At 34.2% G+C, this 17,531-nt stretch overlaps 3 protein-coding genes across 5 annotated transcripts; 1 reads left to right on the forward strand and 2 right to left on the reverse strand.

Annotated features, from left to right (window-relative positions):
* Positions 1-509: 509 nt before the first annotated feature.
* Positions 510-2,500, reverse strand: LOC135832977 (serine/threonine-protein kinase Nek7-like). Of its 3 annotated transcripts, none has more exons than XM_065346548.1 (5): positions 2,188-2,500; positions 1,811-2,109; positions 1,145-1,317; positions 948-1,061; positions 510-810 (listed from the first exon to the last, which is right to left on the reverse strand). In XM_065346548.1, exons 2-5 carry the CDS (start codon positions 1,836-1,838, stop codon positions 706-708), a joined length of 420 nt encoding a protein of 139 aa, XP_065202620.1. In that variant the 5' UTR covers positions 1,839-2,109; positions 2,188-2,500; the 3' UTR covers positions 510-705. The 3 variants fall into 3 exon arrangements, with proteins under 3 accessions (XP_065202620.1, XP_065202622.1, XP_065202619.1); XM_065346550.1 differs by having other exon boundaries at positions 2,171-2,500; XM_065346547.1 differs by lacking the exons at positions 1,811-2,109; positions 2,188-2,500 and having other exon boundaries at positions 1,145-1,790.
* A 1,374-nt stretch (positions 2,501-3,874) lies between these two features.
* Positions 3,875-8,565, reverse strand: fwd (phosphatidylinositol 4-kinase beta fwd). Its single transcript, XM_065346555.1, has 14 exons — positions 8,026-8,565; positions 7,725-7,964; positions 7,434-7,657; positions 7,231-7,348; positions 7,026-7,157; positions 6,801-6,955; positions 6,593-6,720; positions 6,294-6,524; positions 6,050-6,229; positions 5,805-5,978; positions 5,548-5,741; positions 5,265-5,483; positions 4,939-5,192; positions 3,875-4,859 (listed from the first exon to the last, which is right to left on the reverse strand). The coding sequence occupies exons 1-14, from the start codon at positions 8,148-8,150 to the stop codon at positions 4,675-4,677; spliced, it is 2,559 nt and encodes an 852-aa protein (XP_065202627.1). The 5' UTR covers positions 8,151-8,565; the 3' UTR covers positions 3,875-4,674.
* Positions 8,566-8,725: 160 nt separating this feature from the next.
* Gdh (glutamate dehydrogenase, mitochondrial) lies at positions 8,726-17,014 on the forward strand. The gene is made up of 9 exons (XM_065346557.1): positions 8,726-9,347; positions 9,421-9,621; positions 11,870-11,956; positions 12,513-12,700; positions 12,787-12,903; positions 14,717-14,878; positions 15,056-15,260; positions 15,355-15,509; positions 15,590-17,014. Exons 1-9 carry the CDS (start codon positions 8,930-8,932, stop codon positions 15,704-15,706), a joined length of 1,650 nt encoding a protein of 549 aa, XP_065202629.1. The 5' UTR covers positions 8,726-8,929; the 3' UTR covers positions 15,707-17,014.
* Positions 17,015-17,531: the final 517 nt, after the last annotated feature.

Consider the following 17,531-nt stretch of genomic DNA (forward strand, 5'->3'; position numbering starts at 1 on the left):
TACACACATTTAGGCTATACAATCATTGGTTCATTGCCTTAATTAGGCACCGCAACTTCTCTCCTCCCATTCTGGTTCTGGCCATTCATTCACCATCAGAGGAATTTTTGAAAGTAGGTATCTATGTACTTATTTGATGATTTCATAATAATTTCATCCAAACTAAAATTAAGGAAGAAAAAGCGAGTATTTTGATTTATTGCGATTCATTTATATAGGCACGATATAGGAACTTGAATGTAGAACATTATTATGCATCAAAAGGGTATAGATGGTAATATACAGCTCTTCTCAGTTCTCTAGATATCTATACTCCATCTCAGAAATCAATGACCCTTGTTTCCCTGCTAAGTTCAACTTCAAACTTGAATGAGAAGTTGAAAATGTTGAAGTTATGATTATGGCATGGCCCAAAATTGAACTAGGTTCTAGGTTAAATATTTCCCATTGCTCCGCTGAGAATGGATCCATTGTAGGTAGAATGTGAATGAACACGAAAAAGAAGCAAATCATCTTGAAGTTTTATTCACATTAAAAAAAAAATATTATCTACTTAGGTAAATCAAAAACAATTACAAAGTCTAATTATCTCACTTTCGTTTACACAAGTTAAAAAATAAATTTTAAAATAATTCTTAATTTTTGAATAAAATCTTAAATTATTACTTACCTATTAAAAATTTAAGCTAAACCTGGTCAACTAAATTAGTAATGCTGGGCACAAAAATCATTTGCATAACCTAATATATGATGAGCTGAAGGTCTCTTTTTACAGTCAACTGTCAGACAAGTTTCGATGACTGCATGTAACTACAAACAAAAAGTACACACGAACGTCAGTAGGTCTATAATAAATAGTACATATTCTGTCAGACATGCTTACAACCTATTATTACGAATAAATGACTACCTAGCACAAGATCAACAAAAAATAATAACTAACTCACTTCTTTAGAATATAAATCTGATGGCACAGGTGCAAAATCTCGAGAGATAACTCTTTTAATGAGCAAATTCATGTCCAATTTACTGACATAGAAAGGTGACTGCAAAGCTGCCAGCTGTAACACGTCGTGCAAATTGTAGAATATTCTTGAAATAATGGATTTGAAAGAAAAAATTAAATCAGGGTTTCTATTCTTACTTCATAAATGATACATCCTAATGACCAAATATCACTATTGAAGTAGTACTTTTCCCTAAGCAGTCTTTCAGGACTCATGTAATAAGGTGAACCAAGGGCCGATGTTGAATACAACCTGTCCCCATCGACGAAACACTTTCCAAGTCCGAAATCGCAAATTTTAATGTCACCATCTTCGGATAAAAGAATATTCGCTGGTAGTGTTGGCCTGAGAATATTCTCAATGCGCATAATCTGAGAATATTCGCGAATATTCGCGAATATTCTCAAATGCTTGGAGAATATTCTCTCAAAAAAATAAAAATCATGACTTTTTTCAAAAAACTTAAAGATTTTTCTACAATTTTCCACAATTTACAAGTTTTACCACTACTTTTTTTTATAAATTTCCAATTTTCCTTAATAATTTGAAACCTTTTCATGGAAAGTTTCCTATTATCTCTAAACTAAGCAAAATGTTCTAATTTTTTGAAAAGAATCTGCGGAATATGCGCAAGAATATGCGCATATTCTTGCGCATGCGCAAGCAAAAAAAGAATATTCGCGAATTTGCCCAACACTATTCGCTAGTTTCAAATCTACACCATAATCATAATATATTATCAGCTAGGAAAATACCATATTATATTCGACATCATTAATAAAGCTGTCGTTTCTTTTCGTTACCTCTATGGATTATCCTATTCGCATGCATGAAATCGATAGCCGAACTTAATTGAATAATGAACTTCCAAATGGTTGATTCCGGTATGAGTCTAATGTTCTTAATATGATCAAGCCGAACTTAATTGAATAATGAACTTCCAAATGGTTGATTCCGGTATGAGTCTAATGTTCTTAATATGATCAGCGATAAAATGCGATAAATCTCCATTGGATGCCAATTCTAACAATACGTGTAGTGTTCCGCTAACTTGATCGAATTCTCAGCATAAATACTTGATTATATTCGGGTGATCTAAACGCTAGTTGATAAATGAATTGGTTAGTTGTCTTACAATTACGACTTATAATTAAATTGCATACCTGCGCAATTCGCATACCTGTAACAAATAAACTTCATTGGAGCAATCATTTCTCGCTTTTTTGTCTTCAATGTCGGATATAAACACTTGTTTCAAGGCGAATTTCTCTGCACTTTTCACATTCACAACTTGATACACAGCGCTAAAAGTGCCTCGACCTATACACTTTTCTATTAATAAATGTTGTCCGATTTTCAAACGTTGTGACGACATATTTTCAATTTATTGCAAACAAAATTGTTAATTAAATCATATCAGGAAACAGACACCTGTTCAATTAAAATTTGATAACACTGGAAATTGTTTTTATTGCACAGAGATCTGTAATTCTATTGCGCACAGTGGGCTGTGAGCACCCTCAAAACGGGCGTAATTCAAAAACTTACAATAAACCCAAACACAATTGTAAAAAGATATCCTCCCTTATGTTTTTGGGGTCGCAGAATACGAATTTGACAATATTTTTTTTGTAGGGGTATGGGGTGGGGGGGTGAAGGGGGTCAAAAATTCAAAATTTGACCATAATGACGTGAAATATGTCGAAATGTATGTTTTCGAGGGTGTAGATCACGAATCTGACAATATTTTTTTCGTAGGGGTGAATGGTGGGGGATGGAGGGGGTGAAAAATTTAAAATTTGACCATAATAATGTGTGATATGTCGAAATGTATGTTTTTGAGGGTGTAGATGACGAATTTGACAATATTTTTTTCGTAGGGGTGAATGGTGGGGGATGAATGGGGTGAAAACAGCGAAAAATTCAAAATTTGACTATAATGACTTGTGATATGTCAAAATGTACGTTTTCGGGGGTGAAGGAGGGGTGAAGGGTGGGGGATGAAGGATTTTCTGTTGGGGAGCCGTCAAAGTCCTAGTAAGACAAAAATTTGTAATATTTTAACGAAATTCACCAACATTTTTCACTATAATCGACCGTGGAGGTCGCCGGAGCACTTTGGAGCAAAAATGGCAATTGACATCTTGAAATACACTATCTCAAGTATTACCTGCCACTGGAATTTCCCGTGCATCTACGTGCGAAAATTTTTTCTATTCCAATTTGTGCAGCCGAGTAGGAGAAAAACAGGGTTTTGAGATGAATTTCATCTCTATAATTACTTTATAACAACTAAAATCCAGTAAATTGATGGAAAGTACTTACTTTCAGTTGAATTATTCATACTTGGTACATTTCAACATATCACACATCATTATAATCGAATTTTGAATTTTTCACCGTTTTTACCCCCTTCATCCCCCACCATTCACCCCAACGAAAAAAATATTGCCAGATTCGTGATCTACACCCTCGAAAACATACATTTCGACATATCACACGTCATTATGGTCAAATTTTGAATTTTTGACCCCCTTCACCCCCCCACCCCATACCCCTACAAAAAAAATATTGTCAAATTCGTATTCTGCGACCCCAAAAACATAAGGGAGGATATCTTTTTACAATTGTGTTTGGGTTTATTGTAAGTTTTTGAATTACGCCCGTTTTGAGGGTGCTCACAGCCCACTGTGTTGCGTTACGTTTTGATAAAGTTTAAAGATAATGATTCTAGTTCATTCATGCTTGTTTATACATACATATCTATCGTTAATGATAGGGAAAAGTATGCATGAGTGCTCGTAGGTAGATATGCATAAAAACGTACACATGTTTTTTTCAGAAAAGAAAAAAGGAAGTTTCAACAGTTTAGTTAAACATTATTTATTCGTATGTAAGCAAAACTTTTAAAAAATACGATTAAAATACTGCCATATACTAAAAATTCAATACATAATTTCAACGCGTCAATATAACAAATTGCGAAATAAAACAGAAAAAATTGTAAACGCAGCATTCATTCAACGAGCAGTAATACGATCAGGCAAAATAGACTATTTTAAAACCATTGTACAACACTCTGTTCTTCATTAGTCTGATATGTGAAAATTGATAAAACTTATTCATTAAACAAAAAAAAAAAACAATGTAGAAGTAACAAAACTCCGTATAAAAATTGGTCAAAAGGCTAAAAATATAAAAATAATGTAAAAAATTACATAATTAAAGCATAATAACACACGGAATGTCTTATATTTATCCGTTACCTATTTGTAATTTCGCTATACAACACGACGAATATATAAAAATATCGAGCAAGGCGATTAATAAAATTGAAAAAATAAGGTACTCGTTTGATTGTTCGAATAACACAATCGGCTTGATTTGCCTTAGACGAATTTTAAATGTACCCTACGTGAATGTGTACATATTAAAATATTGAACGATTTAATAAGAAAATAAAAAATCGATAAGAGAAGGAACAATAAAGGAAGAAATATAACAATTTCAATACAAACACGGTATAAAAATATTCTAAAGCATCTGATCAATAATTTAATTAAAGCCCCGGTCTGGTAAACGGAAAACAATAGTTGATGTTTTTCCAGATTGGATCCAGAAATACATACCTCTCATTTCGTATTTTATTCGCTAGTTCTTCCACTATTCAAAGTATACCATTAGTGATATATTGAAATCCGTCGTATAATTTCGTACTTAACGAGTGCACACTCGATTCGACAAGGTTCTCGACTAGTAATTGTAATTGTTGTTCAGTCAGGTTCAAATGGAAACGATTTTTCAGTGTTTGCACCGTAGCTGCTCGTGACTTGAAACATGGTAACTGCGAACCTAATCAGCAAAAAAAAAAAAAAACAATTGAAAAATTCCCGTTGAAATTGATTGAAATTTTGTTCGAGAAAAAATTTACCTGATCTCATAATTTCAACTAAACTTAGGATTTTATCCATATGCTTTCGAGCAGCTAATAATCCGCGTAAAATTAAAATTTTAAAATACTCGAACATATCCGAATTGAAACCATCCATTACGTCGACGAATTCAGGAGTTAGTTTAAATGGAGACGTCTCGAATCCTAAATTCTTTGGTGACGTTGATAAAATGTATCCGAAGTCAATATGGATCAAATGTCCTTCGCCGTTTAATAAAATATTTCCATTGTGCCTGCAAAATGAATTTTTATAAATAATAAAAACCTCACGAAGATAATTATCACGTAATGAAATATCTTCATACCGATCTTTGACTTGAATTAAATAACAGAAGATCGAATACGCCGCGCAGCTATGAACGAAGTTACGTTGAGCGTTAAGAAAACTTTCCGAATTTTTCGGTCCATATTCTTGCAGAAAATATTCCAGTAAAGATAACTGACAATGTTTTTTGATTTGATGCAACGATACCGTATTTACAATAGGTTCGATCAATCCGCAATCGTCAGATAAACAAAGAATTCTGAAAACAAATTCAAATTAATTTGAATTCCTATAACGAGGAATGTAAAAACAAATGAGCTTACTTATAAGGATATAGCCATAAAGGTACTCGTTCTATTTGCCAGATTTTCTGTAACATAGTAAGTAACTGCGATGCGAGTAATTCTTGACGAAGATCGTCTCCTGTTTTTACAATCACTGATAATAAGTGCCAAGATGACAGGTGTCCATAAGGTGATGTTTCTCGAACACGTTTTACTTTCTCTTCCCAAGGTTCCTGCAGGCAAATAATATGTATTAAACATTGCAATCTTTTGGAATGGTTTAAAAAGCAACGCACTTTTAAAGCCGCAGCCGATGGATCTTCAGGATCATGACTGAAAGGTTTACTTTCACTCAGTGAATCACTGAGACGCTTCCTAATATCAGCAGCTGCGATTAAAACATTCGAATCGCCCGAATCCTGAGACCTTTCAGAAATGGTGTCTGCGTCGCCTTTCTTTATTTGCAAATACTGCGCAATAATAAAATCAATTACATATACAATAAGAAAAACTTGTTAAAAATAAAAACTGAGAGCCGAACCTGAGTTGAGATATCATCATCTTCTTGAGACCAACAACACGAATCCATGTCAGAATCGGAAATAGTAGACAGATTCTCTTCACTTTTCGTTTGCCGTAGACCATTAGTAGCCCTCGATATAACCGGAGACTTTTCCATATCTTCGACTTCTATTACCTCCACATAAATTATATATGGCGCCTGCAATATCATAATTTCATTAAATGCCTCCTTATCTAGGTTTAAATGAAAGATCGAGACTAACTTTATCTTTAGAATTCAGCACCGCTGCCATCTGAGGTGGTATACGAACGACGTGATGAGGTAAGTCGCTACAAAGTGGAATCCACACTCGAGCTGGTAGATTGAAATTAATCGTGGCCAATTCTGCCATCAGTTTCGTAGTGCGAGCTTCTTTCGTTTGAATACATTTCAACGTGTTGCCAATATTGGTGAGAACTTTGACGAAATTCAATTCCGCCGATAATCGAGGAGCCTATAAAAACAATACTCGAAAATCTCCTCCCAATGAAGAAATAATTCGTAGGGAAATAAAATACTCACATCGCAATGGCAGCTGATCTGGATACCTCGTAATCCGCTCACCATTCCTTCGCATGATTCGAAACAAGCGCAGCCATTATCGAATCCGTGTCCGGTACTTAAATCTCCCAAACTTTTTTTGCGGTCTTCTACGAAGAAAATGGGATGGTTAAAAAACGTCAACAGAAATCTAATGAGATTATGACGATAAATAATCACGTTCACTTACTAGAAGGAATTTGGTGTTTCTGATTTGATAACAAAGTCGAAGCGTCCGAATACGCTCGATGATGGGTTTTCTTAAATAATAATGTGGCAGCTGTAATTGGAATACCATCTTTTTTACTCATTTCACCCGTATGGCATGTTGAGAAGTTATAAGATCTGAAACATGCAAAATATCAGAATTTGCTCGATGTGAAGCTTTCGATAAGTTTGAAAAAGAAGGATGTACTTCAACTCGTTTGACAGTATCAATTTCTTAAGCTTCATTGCGGGTGATTTTTTACAAGGGAGAGGCGAATCCAAACTGTACGCTTCTAATAACCAAGCACATTTTAACGAGAAGTCAGAAGACTCGCGACATCTGCAAAACAAAAAGATGATCAAATATCCGCAAAGTGAAAAACTATAACTTTAAATATTGAAGATTTTAGTACCGATGCATCAAGTATGGATGAATGACTTCAGCAACGTCTTGCATTTGAATATACATGCTAACCAGCTGAGGTAGGTAGAAATCAACGTCATTGTTGGAAAAACTAAATAACTTGTTACCTACCAAAATTACATTCGAATTTAAATTCTTGCGGTTTTCAAAACAGCTCATCATAATGCAGAATTTCAAAGAAATTTATCTCACCTATATAACTCTGAACGCCTGGTTCTTTCGAATTGAATAAATACGTAATAGCCATAGACATATCAAACAAGGTGCTTTCGAACAAGCGTAACAGGAAACTTTTATTCGTATTCGCAACGATATCATTTTGAGGAGGTTCGTATTCGGTGACAGGTGAGTCGGATTCACTTTCTAAACTTTCATGACTTTGATGGCCACTCGTACTGCTGCTTGTGACCTCGGATCTGTAATTACAACTTTCCTTGTATTTCCAATCGGTACAATGTACAAGTAAAAGTGATAATACTTTACCTGCAAATAATACCCGAATCGTCCGACCCTAAACTGGTTAAATCTTCTTTATTTTGCGTCTTGGATTTATCTTCATTTTCCAATACAACTTGAGTAGCCGGTGCATTCTCGTATTCTGGACTGGGTGTAACATCGACCTCAGGGATACGTTGTAAAGCCGAATCCAAACTTCTGTTACGCTGATGCGATGTTATTTTAGACGTTATTTGACATACAGGAGGTAACAAAATGCCCATAGATCTGCAAATTACCATAATAAGTAATCGACTGGATTACAAAGGGTATTTAGTAAGTTACAAACCTGAAATCTAAACTGAGGTTTCGCTGATGGTAACCGATCCGATTCTTAGCCCCTGACGGGATGTTGGGTCTGCCATGCACTGATGGCATAGTCACATATGAACCTACATGACTTGGTTTTGACATCTCACTTGAATCTTCACCACGATCACTTTTCTTTAGCGTTAGCTAACTGTATTCTGTTCGCCATACCGACGACACCAACTAACAACGAATTTTACGCAGAAATCACTCGAAATATTGTTTTGCATTAATTTTTTTAACAACTAATCAAATTTTAATGATTACATTCTGATAAGGTAATTTGTTATCATGGGAGTATTTTCATTTTGAGGATGGGTCCCTTCTAGGTACTTTGACAATCGCGAAAAACACCATTTATTCGAGTATACTCGTTTAAATTGTGATACAAAGACATCGAATTGTTGCTCATGTAGCTAGAATTTCATTAAAATCAAAAAAATTCGACCTTAGATCGCGATAAAATTACATAATTGCATATTTTACTATTGAAAAAAACTCATTTCCGGTTCCTTTCCTTGAGTTGAAGCCAAGCAATTTTTTTTGCACTGATTTCAATCAGTGTGACCAAAAACAATATTTCAAAATTTCTTTTCGCCGAAAATTTAAAACTTATTTTAAAATCAAGCAACACTGCGTAAAAATGAAAATTTTCCAGCAGTGCTGTTGTGTGTGGAAATTTATAAACACTTCAAAAGCTCTGCTCGGGCTCAGTTCAAGTTACACTTTTATCGCGAGATATCTTGTATAAATAGTGTATAATAAGACTTTAATTTTTTAGTCTAGATCGCGTAAGAATTGATGTAAAAAGTGTACATTTCTATCTAAACTTGTGAAGTTTGTATACTTTGATTTTATTCGCTCAAAAGTCAAACACCCTCAAGATGTTATCGGTCAAGTATACTTCAAAGCTGGGTCTTCTGTCGAAAGCTGGCCTGGATATCCACGGAATCACGAAAATCTTGCCAGCTTTAGCACAAGCACAACAGAAACGTGATCTGCACGAGATGCCGGATCGTTTCGCCGATATCCCGACTGCACAAAACCCGAAATTTTTCGATATGGTTGAGTATTTCTTCCATCGTGCCTGCCAAATCGCAGCCGATAAACTCGTCGAAGATATCAAGACCAAGATGTCCGTAGAAGACAAGAGAAAAAAGGTGAAAGGCATTTTGAAAATCATGCAGCCTTGCGATCACATCATCGAGATCAGTTTCCCGGTCCGAAGGGATAGCGGTGATTATGAGATGGTCACTGGATACAGGGCTCAACATAGTACTCACAGGGCGCCTTGTAAAGGAGGTAAACGATCGCTATATGGGTTATTTCGATTCGAGAATTGAAACAAAAATAAACGATTTTATTCATGTTTTAGGTATTCGATTTTCCGAAGATGTATCCAGGGATGAAGTGAAAGCTCTATCGGCGCTGATGACTTTCAAGTGCGCTTGTGTCGATGTACCATTCGGTGGAGCCAAAGCCGGTGTAAAAATAAACCCCAAGAATTACAGCGAAAACGAACTAGAAAGAATAACCCGGCGGTTTACTTTAGAGTTGGCGAAGAAAGGATTCATCGGTGAGTATGAATTGCGGTGCGAATTTGAAATTTTCGTTGATGCAATGAAAAATGATTTCGCGTGAAATTCTGGGTAAAATGTTATAAAGCGTATCCAACTATTCTGATAAAATTAATTCGTAGACAGAGAGAATTATCGTTTCGCTACTTCAACTGCTGCCTTATCTAATCGCAGATATCCTATTTCATTAACTCGACTTCTCACGAAATCTCCAGCTGTATTGCCCTAGCTAAACTATCGTCGATATAAAATATAAATTAATCTTCTGTATACAATGTACATTTATAATCCGTATTCCTCCTCTTTTTTTTTGTTTACATTTTGATTACGTACTACTACGTACTGTTTGTACTTGATAGGAATTCGTTGCTGTGAAAAATTTCGGCTAAATTTCGCCGCAACCGATAGTTGTTTTGGTTAAAATTACGCGTGACATAATAAATCGACTCGACTCTCAAACCATCTGGTTTTTTGTTCCTTCGTATAATTATTATAATTACGTTCGAGTAAGGTCACACACAAACGTGTATGTATGCATAGTATACGACGCTTGGTTTCTATCATATGCGTTATGCTTTAGTTGATAAATGAAAAAATTTCTCACTTACAAATTTGAATTCTCTGTTTCCGATAGTTAAAGGGCTACAAGGTTATCTTTAATTGTTATCGATTTTAGTCGTTTAACTAACGCATTATTAAGGTCATTATCATCGGATTTCTTCCCATCATTCATCACAATATCGCTGTAAAAATGCTTACTATTTATCGCCTTAATGAGTCGTACAAAGAATCCGAGATTTTTCTTACTACGATAATATGATTTCCTGCTTAGTAAGACAAGTGGATTTTTGCAGATGTAGGTTGAGAATTTTTCTTGTTGTTTCTACTCTTCGATGTTTTCCATTCGGATGAATTTCCTAAATATCACTTGATCTTTTTTTTCTCCTCGAGACCTTGAAAAATGACTGTTCAGATGGTAAAATTTTGAAGGGATCTGGATACCTACCTAATTTTCTCAATTAATTTGAATTACGTGTTTTGTGTTCCCTAAGTTTTCATTCATAAATCTTTCACGTATTTATTTTATTTAAAATGTTTTTTATTGGCGAATTTCCGGTCTAGTTTTTCAGGTCAGAATTATGTATTTTGTTATCCCTAAATATATTTTCTCCTTAGGTTGACGTGAACATGAGAAAATCAATGTCATTTTTTTCTGCAGTATTCACTACTAAATTTGATGGTGTATCAAGCTCTCTTTTGGGAAATGAAGGTGAAGAAAATAAAATGATTTTGGAAATTCACAATTCGATTCATTTTCGTTTTTTTTCCTATAAGCGAAGTAAATTCCTCTTTTCTTTCCTTCCTTCGAGTAAAGAAATAATGTTCTCAACTTTTTTTGTTGATTTTTTTAATGTTGAAAAAATATTGCTTCTTTCTGTTTCAAAATGTGCAGTTTCAAAATTTTTGTTCCTCGCAAGGAAAGGAAGGATGTGGGGATATAATAGTAAACATTTGCCAAAAATACAAAAATAGTCAAAAAATATTTGAAAATTTTTCGAATTTAGAATTTTATCAGTTGAAAAACTCGAGAAAAAATACATTATGTATGTATTATAAAATCAATAAAGCCGAACTTTAGTTGAAAGGTAGAAACGGAAGTCGAGAAATCTACACAAAAATCGCAAAAGATTGTCTCAAAACTAAATTCAGTGTCAAAAAAATACCCACTTATACATACAAAATGTCTCTTAGCAAATATGTAAATCCACTCGAAAAATATTAATTAATTCTCGAAGATAACGTTCAAGTTGAAATTTTATATTGAAAAAATAAATTGAGAAATATCAAATTAGATCTCAACGTTGACTGTTTTTTTTTTACGATGATTACACACTCGTATCTTATCCTAAGCTCTCAAAAGCATTTACGCGTGATTTTCGCCAATTTCTGTGCTCCATTGATTTGTTGAAAACGATACCAAACACGTGATTCGACTCTACTATTGCAACAGAAAAAACTCTACATTATTTTAGTTTTTTTTCCACCATAAGGTCTTAGATAAAAGTACGAAACGTGAGCAATTTTTAAATACTCGTACCTAAGTACATAATTCACATAATAAATATCGAATTATTCATCGGATTTTTACGAAAAAAAAAAAAAAATGAAACCTTGTATTTATTTATCTCTCTATTTATCTAATCGTTTCAGTTCGAGTGTACGAAATTAACGATTTTTTTTTTCTAGGACCCGGTATAGATGTACCAGCTCCCGATATGGGTACAGGAGAAAGAGAAATGTCATGGATAGCGGACACCTACGCTAAAACTATAGGTATGATGAACCCTTCCGATGAGCGGTGATGATCACGCTACTAATATAAATAAATATCATCTCGTTATCAACTCCACTATTTAATCACGTTCGAGTAAATCCATAATATGGTACTTATCTTAACAGGCACGCGATTACTTAATATGCATCGTTTTCTGTCATCATGATACCGCTTATGTATTTTCATTTTATTTGCCTCATGCCACTTGAATTCCGTACCTGTTCCTAATTCCTATAAGGTACTCAAACCTTCCCTAATCTCCTTTCTTTACGTAGGTAATTAAAAAATGAATTAGGAGCAAAACATTTTGCAAATGTGCCATATTAATTGATATTCATTATCGATTATAGAACGTATACTTGTAATATGTAACAAAATTACAATATGTACTATGGATATGGAATTACTCAACAGAAGCATTTTTTCTCTTCTGTATTCGCGTGATTTATATTTCATCATTAATTTTCTGGGTTATCGTAGCTGAAAGAGACGAGGTTAAGTTGCAAAATGTCGATTGATTTATATATGTAACTTACCTATTCGTCTACATTTCAGGTCACTTGGATATAAACGCCCACGCTTGCGTAACCGGTAAACCAATCAATCAAGGTGGAATTCACGGACGTATTTCGGCCACAGGTCGTGGTGTTTTTCACGGATTGGAGAATTTCATCATGGAGGCTAATTACATGAGTCAGATCGGTACGACACCCGGATGGGGTGGAAAAACATTCATCTTACAAGTCAGTTGTGTTTTAATTGAACTAGTCTTATCGAGGTATCGAAGATGAGAATTTTTTTACTGAGACTGCATTTTTTTTTGGTACAGGGATTTGGTAATGTAGGATTACATACGATGCGTTATTTACATCGTGCTGGAGCCGTCTGTATTGGAGTTATCGAACGTGATGGAAGTATCGTGAATCCTGAAGGAATCGATCCTAAAGTAAGACATGAATTGATGTACTTACTACTTACGTAGGTAGTTGTAGTTTGAAAACTTGATTAATCAAGGAAATGAATGTTCGGGGAGAGTTTTTATGGTTCGAATATTGAAGAGACTGATTTCTAAATGGACATTTATTTTGAAAGTTGGAATTTTATCATTTTCAGTTGCTGAATGGGTTGATTTTGGCTAAAAATGGGATCCCGAAAAGTCAAGGCCAAAAAAAAAATGAATTACAAGAAAATGCTGTTTTCATGGAAACAAATTTGGGGAGGGGGTGGAAGTATCTAAAAATTTTGAAGTATGAAAATTTGCCCAATTTCATTTATGATCAGGTAAAGGATTAACTGATGCAAATAGTTATCGCATTCTTATTTGAAATTTGAGGGTCCCAGAACAGACTTGGAGAGGGATTGAATGCTTTCAAAATGTCAAAAATCAGGATTCTAGCCATCGCTGAGCGTGTTTTATCACTGCACTGACTTCTTTGACCATAGAACATAAAAATGCACTATAAAAACTGAAAAGTAAACCTCAGAAAATAATTTTGATCCAGGAGGATTTTTAAAAATTATGATAATAATTTGCTTAGTTTGGTAAATGAGGCTCTTGAAATGTGCGGGGGAAGAAAGGAGAGGTGATAGTATCAATTATTACAAATCAAAGGCCAGTCCGATAATTGGTTCATTTTTTCCATTCAAGGTTTTTTATCATTGGAGGAGGAATACTGATTATCTTAATGTGCCATGTTCTTAATAAAGTGCAAGAAATGAGCTTCTAAATATAATAACAAAATTCTTTATAGTTGTTAAAAAGTTTTCTGGACTATCGAAAATCTCCAAAAACTGGTAAAATTTCTGTAAAACTGAACAAAATTGGCGAAAAATTGCATAAAACAATGTAAAAACTTGTTTAAACCGCATAAAAACAACTGTGCAAAATTTCTCAAAATGGCTTAAAGCATCGCTTAAATTTGATATGTCGTACAGAAAAAGTAACTGAAAGTGCTCAAAATTTATTTATGGGTTCTTCTTGCCGGATTGCTTGATTAGTGGGGAAGAGGGCGTTTGTTCAGCTTCAATTTTTGTTTCAGTTTTTTTGTAAAAGTTTAAATTACAACGTGTGCCAAATGCAAGGACTGTAATTTAAAAATTCGGAAAAAATTTGGTGTGTACTTGTATATCTTTTCACATTGAATAGATCTGAATATTTATTGTTCTGGAATTTCGATACTCCAAGGGCTACCGCTCCCCTCGACCATTTTGGTGAACTTTTGAAAAAAAAATGATAAATCGTGTTGACGTATCGTTTGCCATGTTTTCGATAGTGCTGATATCGAATTTCAGCTTATTTTTTGATATGAACCTTCTAAGCAACAAATTGAGCCCCTGAATTTTGAAAAAATTGAACAATTGAATTCGCTCATCTCATTGTTTGTTGATTTTTAGATAATGCTGATTTTGAATTTCAACTTACTTATTTGGTACGAATCCCCCCCCCCCCCCATTTCAGAAAAAATTTCTTGTGGCCTATAATTTTGTGGGTTTTTAAAGATACTGATTTCAAATTATTTTATATTTATAATTTTTTTTTAATACGAATCTACTAAAATTTAACAGAGTTTGAAAAGTCTTGTCATCTTTGCTTTGATTGGTTTAAAAAAGTGTTAATGTCAAATTTAGGATTCATTTTTTGATCCATTGTCCTTCTCTCCGAGACATATTGCATAGAAAACATGTTTGAAAATTATATAATGATGGTGTATTATGGTGTTTTCTTGACAACTTATCGATATGTATTCATTTGATTGTAGCAATTGGAAGATCACCATATTTCCAGCGGATCTATTGTTGGATTCTCAGGAGCCGAACCGTACACTGGAGAGAATCTGATGTATGAACCGTGCGATATCTTTGTACCTGCCGCTATCGAAAAAGTTATCACCAAAGAAAACGCCCATAAAATTCAAGCCAAAGTAAGTTGAAAAAAATTTCCATAAATTAATGATTGACCTAAAGTTCAAATTGATCTCTAGCTTAACATTCGATATCAATGAACATGATTTGTTTTCTCTATTTAGAAAAATTTTCTTCTTCAAGGTATCATGTTAACTTTCATCATCTCATTTCTTAATTTTTTTTTCAAATTCCAGATTATCGCCGAAGCCGCGAACGGACCTACTACGCCTGCCGCCGATAAAATTCTGATCGACAGAAACATCTTGGTTATACCGGATTTGTATATTAATGCCGGTGGTGTAACTGTATCGTTTTTCGAATGGTTAAAAAATCTTAATCACGTTTCGTACGGTAGATTAACATTCAAATACGAACGAGAATCTAATTACCATTTATTAGGTAAGCTTTTATACGACGAATTTTCCATAGCCGAATAACCTAATTATGTTTTTGTCATGTTCTCGATATTAATTAAATTCTCTACGTGTTACAGAATCCGTACAAGAATCTTTAGAACGTAGATTCGGTCGTGTAGGTGGTAGGATACCTGTAACACCGTCCGAATCGTTCCAAAAACGTATCTCTGGAGCGTCTGAAAAAGATATCGTTCATTCTGGTCTCGATTACACGATGGAACGATCGGCTAGAGTAAGTACCTATTGCTCAAATTTCACTCTGTAAAATTAAAAGGGATCTTACTTAATACCTACGTGGTTTTTTATGTGTAGGCCATCATGAAGACCGCCATGAAATACAATTTAGGATTAGATCTAAGAACAGCCGCGTACATTAATTCCATTGAAAAGATATTCACCACATATAAAGAAGCTGGATTGACTTTCTAAGTATTAATTCATTAACTGATGGAAAAATATTGATGTAATTATTTGTTTTTTATTCGTGTACTCTTCTAAAAAATTGTTATTTTTAAAATTCGTTTTACCCATTGATTATTTTAAATTACCGATTAACTAAATTTGTTTTCGAAGTCTTCCCCCGTCCTCTTGACCCTTTGATTGTTCGTTTTAAGGTTTCGACTTTCGACGAACTTTACGCGAAACGAATTCCCCTCTCGCCCCGCTTATTATATAAATATCGTTCCGATTGTATGCATTCCATTGAGTGTGCTTCGTAGAGATAGATTTCGATCGGGTGATTAATTTTTAGGGGAAAAAATGATATGTTAACCATTATGTGGATAAGAATTTGCTTCGTATGAGTAATACCAGTATTAACCGCCATTGTATGCATTTCATTACTTATTCTACATATTTTATGTATTACTTATTCGTACGAAGCATGTAGTTGATTTGATAACACTAGGCAACAATTTTTGACCTTTTCTTTGTGTTCGGGTTGAAAATGGGCTTAATCGATAGTTTAGACCCTAAAACAAAAAACAGAGTGGGGATTTTCAATTTGAGTTGTTTTTGTAGTCAGGAGAGATGATCAAAGTTGAAAAAATGGCCATTTTTGCCCTATTTCACGAGTTTGTGGAGACATCAGTATTATGTTTCAAAAAAAACCAAGGTCATATTCGGATTCTACGCACTTTTTTAAGTAAACAATTTCACCGGATTTTTGATTTTCGAAGTTTCAAGCGCATACGGAAGATTTTTGTTTGTTACATATTTTAAAACTCGGAGCGCGCGACCCTGGCGTTACTCCACCACGTAATCGTGGCTCGGAACCGTGTTCGCGCGGGCGAGGCTCTCGCTCCAAGTTTTAAAATATGTTACAAGCAGAAATCTTCCGTATGCGCTTGAAACTTCGAAAATCAAAAATCCGGTGAAATTGTTTACTTAAAAAAGTGTGTAGAATCCGAATATGCCCTTGTTTTTTTTTGAAACATAATACTGATGTCTCCACAAACTCGTGAAATAGGGCAAAAACGGCCATTTTTGCAACTTTGATCATCTCTCCTGACTACAAAAACAACTCAAATTGAAAATCCCCACTCTGTTTTTTGTTTTAGGGTCTAAACTATCGATTAAGCCCATTTTCAACCCGAACACAAATATGCCGTTGCCTAGTGTAATTGAAATTAGAAAAAAAGTTTAGAGTGCGACGATATTTATAGATACGCATTTCAATTAAAACATTCATTTGTTATATGTATAAATTAAACAAATACATGGATCATTTAATTCGTTCATCTTTTATCTTCGATTAGCTTAGAGTTTGGTAGAAAAATATTTAGATCGAAGGAATGAAAATATTATTTGATGGACGTGCAACTGGATTTGCGATGTTTGGAAGGGAACTGATCACGAGCACATAGCTTTTGAAATTGATTAAATGGATGGATCTAGCATTCTGTAGTTATTGATTATCAAGTAGAAAATAGAATACCTATCTAGAAACTTATGGAACGTTGTTCGAATTTTTGAGAATGTTTTAATTGAGTCCCTGGATTTGTGAAGGATAGCCGATAGTGGCGAATAATGAACTACTTGAGCACGCATTTCTGATGTGGTAGCAAAGTCCAGAGAATATTCATTTCTTACTTATTTTTTTTCTGATAATTATCAGATTGAATTCGATCAAAGAAAACAACCACAGTGCAGAAAAAAATCATCAATTTGTGAGAGAAGTTTTCTTCGAATCAAAAGGTGATAAAAAAGTAGGTAGGTACTAATCATTGAAATAATTTAAATACGAGTATCTACG

Source organism: Planococcus citri, chromosome 1 (assembly GCF_950023065.1).
Source record: "Planococcus citri chromosome 1, ihPlaCitr1.1, whole genome shotgun sequence".
Taxonomy (NCBI): Eukaryota; Metazoa; Arthropoda; class Insecta; order Hemiptera; family Pseudococcidae; genus Planococcus; species Planococcus citri.